We start from the raw sequence: 7,855 nt of genomic DNA, 5'->3' as shown, positions 1-7,855 counted from the left end.
TATTTGAAATGTGCTTGCATGAAAATGTATAAAAAGGAATTTCACTGCAACCCGAGTACAGTTTGTGTGGAAATAACGATTTCTTTATTATATACACATTAGCAAAAGAGTGCATGCTACAAGTAAAACAACACATCAACACCTTCAACGCAAATCTCCATTTAGGAAGACCGTGTGAACCCGAGACGATCACCGCCCATTTATGCGCCAAGCGACCACATTCCAGTCGAAGAATTCAGATGATCTTGGAGAGGACAACCGCTTGGCTTTTTGAAGAAGCTTAACTGATAGAGGTATTTGGTTTTGGCTTCCCTGTGCTGTCAATTTATGTCTGGAACACAAGCAATTCTTTATGTTAAATGATCTCATCTGGAATATTCATTTCATCACTAAATGGAAGAGCTTCAGTTGACTGTGATTTCCATTCCTCTCTCTAAAGAGATTTTTTTTTTTCATTAACAACCTCATGATTCTCACAGAAAACAAATGTTGCCGAATAGTCTATGATAATCATGCAGGATTATAAACCACTGATAATCATTCAATGATGTCCTTTGAAAACCAATGCGTGTCAAATATGATTATGGCTATATTCAGAATAGCATATTTCCATTTCTGCAGTATATTGTATACTGTGCATAGCATTAACAGTTATGCATAGAACACCCCTAAAAATGGCACAACGTGCACACTGCACTGGGTGCTGTGTCCCATAATGCAATGCGCTCATCTCGACCTTCCATTTCCAGCAGCCAATGAACAATCACCTAATCAACAGTATACACTACCCTAAGCAAACATAACCAATGTCTTGACATTCGGCTAGTAAATTGTAGGATGCAACTTAAGAAACCGAGGCACCTAAATTAGGGCAATATAGAGAAAAGTTTAATATCACTGAAAGATTCCATTTACCGGTATATAAAACAAGAAGGGAAATCCATACTGAAAGGGACACAATTAGATATTGAATTTGGCAACGTATGTAATATGAAAGCTTTTTGTTCCATAAGTGATATGTATCAGAACAGAAGAGGAAGCGCATTATTGCAACAGTGAGGTGTGCAAAATGCATAAAGTCTGGAGGGCAGCATCATGGCCGCTCGCACATCCGACTATCAGCTTAAGTTGAGGCATCTTTAAAGTGCTTGAGGCATTTGTGAACCAGACAAGTTCACATTACAGTGGACAATGCCTGAATAAACAGCTCCATTGTTTTAGACCCGACTCCAAAGTGTCGCCCGCCCTGAAATATCTGATAAAAGGTCCACAAACTAAAGTAAAATTCTACATTTACAGAATAAAGGCTAAATGAACTTCAATTGATTTGTAAAGATGCATTCATAGACGAATGAACAAAAAGTCGCTGATGAGGTGTGTTGTCTCCCGCTCTCTGGTCTGGAGATGCTGTATGGCGTTTCCCGATGTCAGTGTGTAAGATCTACAACCGGAGACAATACAACTCGCCTCCGCTGACATCGCAATTAGCAATTCATGCTATTTACCGGCGAGCACATTTCAGACAGAAAATACAGCAAAAAATGGCACTTGATTAAATATGACATTCAGACAAATCACAATAAGAAAATAAAAAAACCACCATAATATGCTTTCATCACCAGTCATTTGTGAAAGGGAGTACTTGTGGAAAACTGTGAAGTTATTTGAACAATATTATAATTCATAATTATTAACCCCCTTTAACTGCCAATACATGGGTGTCCGTCTGATTATTAATATTCATGATTGATTTAGCAAAATAAATGTTTGTGTAGCAGCCAATACATACATTTACATATGTACAAGTACATTAAAAATATATAATTCGATATTTTTCTATGCATTTTTAATAAACTACATGTATCTTCGGTACAATATTATTTCAGTCACCATTTAAACGGTTCTTTTGAGGACTAATATTAAACATTTGTGGTTTCACAGTAAACCGTTTTTAAGCCGAGGTGAACGCTGCAGATATGTTCTCAGTGAGACATGCACTGGAGGGAACGTGTTAGATGGGTTAGACTTTTTTGAAGTGCCTTCAGAGATAAAGAAATAACAGAAATCTCAGCATAAGTTTTTGGGTGAGTCTGGCTGATGTGCGACGGTCCTGGTTTATTATCATCCACTGAGTGGATGGAGGTCCACCTTCACCTTTTCCCCGCTGCTGAGCATCCCGATAGTGGGGTAGAACCCTCCGACCGGGACCACCACCTCCCTCCTGCCGATTATCTTGCCGTTCCGGGTGAAGAACACCTAGATGAGCACAGAGGGGCGACAGTGAGTCAGCATTTCCACAGCTGGAGAGGGAAGAGAGTGAGTCAGCATTTCCAGAGGTACAGGGCTGAGACAGGGTATCAGACAGTCCTGATACACACTAGAGCCAAAACTCTGGCTGCTTCAGGACACGAGATGAGCACAAGAAAACACTTTGCAAACATCTGTTTTTTGAGCACCGAGGGTATACTGTGTTCTTTTATTTCCAATAAGCCTTTCCAGACGAGTGACTGAAATATCTGCGAGCTAATTCGTCTTGACCACATCTGGGATATCCTGTACCCTCACAAGACAGCTCTCGTGAGAGAGCTTGACAGCGAGGTCATCCATAATCTTGCACAAGTATGGAAGCAAGCCTCACCCGGTGGGATGAAAACTGACCAGACGAGGGCCGGAAACTGTGTGATTACAGAGTCGTGCAGTGCAATTTTTGGCACCTAGCGGTCAAGATTGTGTAGCGTCCCACTGGGAGACCTTGGCCCTTGATTTAAGATGTGTTTTGGTCGATCGGATCACAAGTAGACGAGGGAGACACATTCCCGTTTACACCTGGTGTTTTGATCCGTCTCTTTTGTCCATTTTCAACCACTTCAGTCCTGATTTCTTCAAGGGGAGTGTCTATGACCAGGGAAATGTATGGGCTCTTTCAGATCTTTCGATCTAAAGGACAAAATAAGCTTGCGCAATTTACATATGAATGCGCCCGGAGATGACAGAAAAATATACGGAGAGCATCAGCTTTAGTTTCTGCTCTGACAGCCACAAGACCAGCCGAACACTGTGAGTGTGTGTTAGAAATCAGGAATGGTGAGAGAACATTGAGCTTGGTACGTTTTTCATCTTCAAACCAAACTTGAGTCTTCAGCTGATAAAGTTTAAACCCCGTCTGACTAGCGCACTTCCTATAATGTTACATGTTAGGCCAGTAGGCGGAGAGTAGACAGTCTTTTGTGGCTGTTCGAACGCATTCGACCACATGAGCACACATATATATATATATATAAATAAAATACTCACCATAACCTTCCGGCCCTCGTGTTCTTGTTCTGGGTCATCTCCCTCTTCCTCATCTTCATCATTCAAATACAGTAAGTTTTCGACACGCCCCTGCTTTGGTCGTACATCAGTGGCATCCCAGTCGTCAATTTCATCTAACAGAGAAACACGTTGAGCTGGAAAAACTTGACAAGCATGCTAAATGGATCCAAGTATGTATTGGCAATTTGGCAGTAGTATGAGCAAAATAGGACATTTCTTCTCATCTCCTTTATTGAGCACCACACGTGTGTTCTCACCTTCATAGTCCAGCACGTAGTCGCGAGGAAACATAATTCCACAGCCCATGATGTCCCCTTCGAAACAGCGAGGGCCAAACTGGTCACCGACTCCACTTCCATGGAAGATCTTCCCATCATCTATGGAGCAGATAAGATGGACAGTTCAAATGCGGCTCCTTTCATTAGTAAACCATGACCTTGCATCAAATCTGATATGCAAATTAAATATAAATATAATATAAATATCCTGGTAATTAACTCTGTGAATATTTGGAGAAAAAAGCTCTAAAGTGAAGTACAGGAACTGGACTATATATTTATATTATATTGTGCATATTTACACTACTGGTCAAAAGTTTGTGTTCAGTAAAAAAAAAAGTCATACTAGACATTTAGAATGTTACACAAGATTTCTATTAGTCACATAAATGCTGTTCTTTTGAACTTCTTATTTTTCAATGAATCCTGAGAAAAATATATCACCGTTTCCGCAAAAGTACTACACAGCAAACTGTTTTCAACACTGATAATAATAGGAAATGTTTCTTAAGCAGCAAATCATCATATTAGAATGATTTCTGAAGGATCATGTGACACTGAAGACTGGAGTAATGATGCTGAAAATTCAGCTTTGCATCACAGGAAAAAATTACATTTTAAAATATATCTAAATAGAAAGCAGTTATATTATATTGTAATAATATTTCACAATAATACAGTTGTTACTGTTTTGGTGAGCATAAGAGACTTCTTTCAAGAATGAAAAAAATCATACCGACCTCAAACTTTTGAACGGTAGTATGAATAGTAGTATGCATGTGTATATACATAGAAATAGTTAAATATATATATCTTTTCAGACCATTAAATCAACAAATCCATTGTAAACACAGATGTCATGAGTCACAGGTCCAAAGGTGCCCTATTAATTTGAGTCCCGCCTCCACCAGGAACATCATCTGCTGGTGTCGCTGTTGGACAGTATCACTGCAGGTAAAATAAGTGCTTGAGCTCGTATTTCATAATATTTGTTTCTGTATCTCATCTGATTATCTTTCTAAAGCCTCTTTTTTGGGCGATTCATTTATAGTCAACAACGGAGGTAACAACTCATCATCTGAATGAATTTTAGGACATAAAGAAGAAGCGATGCTAAAGTTAGTGCTTGGCATCAGAGCACAGTGAAGACCCGAAGTCAACCTGAATAAACAAGCACTAATGCTGCATTCCTCACACATTTGCTCTTAATGATCCAGAGAAGACTTATACTCTTCATCCAGAAACTGACAGGATGAAAGGAGATGTGCTTTCATGCCTCTGTACGTTTCTTTCTCCTAAGCCGAAGTTCTCCTTATATAAGAAGATAACAAAACAAAGAGACAACAACAATCACGAGCAAGTGAAAGAAAAACACGGAAAGGTAGCCTGCAGACAAAAAAAAAAAAAAAAACGTATTGCAGTGTGTGGCTGGTAAATATTTGTCGAGTTGTCATGGGACCCGTTCCCAGCTCAGGATACTGTTTAAACAATCCCTATCTGAACACGCGGAGGGAGATGAAAACACCGCATCATTATGATTCCCATGTGGGCCTCGGTCCCAACACCACGCTCCGCAAACACCACGACCACTGTGAGAGAGGAAGGCGACTAAAAATAGACGGGGGCTTGGGCACGCGCTCTCACCAAGCCTGAGCTTTCGGGCTCTCTGGCAGGAAACGCTACACCGGAGTGCAGAAAGGGCTTTCCTCGAATGTCAGAGCTGTTCTCTGGAAAAGACCGGGAATGTAGACTTGCTTCCGCAAACAAGAAGGCAGCTTTACGAGCCTGGGGGCTTAGAGAGGAAAAACTATTTGCTTGTTCATGTCGTCAACATTTTAAAGCAACCTAAACGGGGAAAGGTCACGTACCCTATTGCATTACCAAACGTGAACTGAACAAACCTGAAAATAGAGATTTGGGGTAAAGCGATTCTGCCAACTATTTTGACCCACTTGGCACGGTCAGCAGATGAATACAGATCGTATACGCCATAAAATTGGCTCAAACTCCCCCAAAAAAACGTATCACACGACTTCCGACTTCATTTCTCAATCCAAATGGGATTATAATGGCCCCTCTGTCCTTGGCTATGATGCGCGTGAGGACACTGACCCTCAGAGCGACATATCAGTGGCCGTAACGCGTCTCTACGTGATGACTAACTGGATTATGAGTCATAGATGTGGGCTTCTTATAGATCAGGGCAGGACAATGAGTCATGCCCCCCTAATCTGACCCGCTTCTGTGGCAATGCCAGACCTCCATCAGCGGGTGCCGCAATGAGGCGCAGAAAAGATATGCCCCATAAATGCAGCTCCGCAAAAGCTGACAAGAGGGCTTGACAAACTGCATCGCCCTGATGCGAGTGATGATATGGCTGAATTCTTCACACTTCACAGTCGAGAAGAACACAAGGCCTGGGTGAATTCACTAGCAAATAAACAAACTTCCATCACTAGGGATGCACCGTTATGAAAATTTGGATCGATAGAATAATTTGTCATGTTATGGTCAACCAATAAAGAGGATACTAATGCTAAGAAAAATACACTGGATAATACTAATACACTGGAGGATACTAATGCTAAGAAAAACGCTTTAAAATTATAATAATATATATATATATACACATACATACACACACAGTTATTTTGATATAAAATATTATATTTGTATTTCAGGTTTTATATATTTTTATCTAACAGAACCATACATACATATTTATATTTTAAGATCTATAAATTAATATATAAAATTAATACAAAAAATGTAATTCAACAATTTGTCAAAAAAGCACACATAGCTATACATGTATGCATATTTAAATATAAAAGTATGTATATATACATATATTTACATATATCCCAATGTAAAATTAATTTAATATTTTAAACTAATTGAATTGAACGAATTTAGGCATCATCACATTACAATGTGCTATGAAACTGTATATTTATTTTGAGATTTGCTAAATATTATATTTAACAATGTTTTTATAATATTAGAGTTATTAAAGATTAAGTAAGCATTAGATGCAAATAGGGATGTGCTCTAAGCCTCACTGTGAATTTGGAAAGGCACGGAAAATGAGTGACGCACTTTACGAAGCCCCTAAAGAGACATGGTTAGGCTTGCTGCGGTAGTCAGTTACATTACAGTACATCAGATGTCACTTATCACGTGAAGACAGTAAGGAGAGATGACTGACAGGATGCTGTCAGAGGATTTAATGTGCAGCAGATCCTGAGTGCCATTGAGAAATATCTTATCTTGAAAAATGTGTGGTCAGTACTGACGCTCCCTATACACAGTATGTGTGAACGCGAATTTGAAAGTGAAAGTAAAACGCAAGCGTACATTCAAAAGTAATTTCAATTACCCGCATATTGATAGTGGCTCCCTGATACCCGCAAATTATATACAATATACCCAACTATATAATTGCGAGAAAACGCGAAATCATTGAAATATAATTTTTCTTCCCATCTCATATTTTTTCCCATCACCCTGTTCCTCCGTAGAACGCGCCATTTCCTTCCCGAACACAGTATTCGGCTTCGGGATAAATAAATATTGAATATCGGTTGTTATAAATAAATAAATGCATACATAAAAAACTATATCCAATGGTATCTTAATGTCAAATTGAGAGTTGTGAAGTACTTAAAGTCACAAGAACAGATCTATCAATGTCTAGTCTATCAAATAAGACTAATGAGTGCATTTTTATAGCATCTCTATTGTTGCACCTACAACCCAAATAACACACTAAAGGAAGTAACGTTGCCACATTACATTATATACATATATCAAAAAATCTGAACCGTCACTGTTTATCTGGCTTACGGGCAAAATCCCTCACCCTTAAACAATAGGCTCTGAGTCACCACAGAAGCACAGTTTCATTCAGGATGATACTCAGTGACTAATCTGTTATGTGGAGTGGCATGAAGGCATGAAGGGGTTGAGTATAAAGATTCCCATCTTTACATTGAGAGGCAAATCTAATCCGATATCGACTTCCTTTGAGCTGTTTTGAAAGATGGGACCTATGGGGTGAGATAGGGCTATTTATCCTCACGCCATTTTCAAGAGGATTTTCTTCTAATCAACACACTGATCTCATCTCTACACTCCTCTTATCATCATCCAGGTCCTCCACACACTGTAGAGATGGTGCCCATAGATGTGTAGGCTTGAAAAGAGAAGAGGAGCCAAATAATAAAGCTTTAAAAAAAAAGTCACCACCTGCAGGAATTCTG

At 39.3% G+C, this 7,855-nt stretch overlaps 1 protein-coding gene across 1 annotated transcript in view; it reads right to left on the bottom strand.

Annotated features, from left to right (window-relative positions):
- Positions 1 to 60: 60 nt before the first annotated feature.
- spryd3 (SPRY domain containing 3) overlaps positions 61 to 7,855 on the bottom strand; it is a 42,726-nt gene continuing 34,931 nt past the window's right edge. Inside the window, exons 9-11 of the mRNA XM_079588077.1 lie at positions 3,573 to 3,692; positions 3,295 to 3,428; positions 61 to 2,256 (exon numbers count right to left, since the gene is read on the bottom strand). Coding sequence (XP_079444203.1) covers positions 2,122 to 2,256; positions 3,295 to 3,428; positions 3,573 to 3,692 — 389 coding nt within the window. The 3' untranslated portion in view covers positions 61 to 2,121. The remainder of the gene's footprint in view (positions 2,257 to 3,294; positions 3,429 to 3,572; positions 3,693 to 7,855) is intronic.

The sequence above is a fragment of the Phoxinus phoxinus genome, assembly GCF_949152265.1.
Source record: "Phoxinus phoxinus genome assembly, chromosome: 18".
Classification (NCBI taxonomy): domain Eukaryota; kingdom Metazoa; phylum Chordata; class Actinopteri; order Cypriniformes; family Leuciscidae; genus Phoxinus; species Phoxinus phoxinus.
The sequence above is the reverse complement of the archived record's forward strand: the minus strand, read 5'-3'. Positions and strand labels throughout refer to the sequence as shown.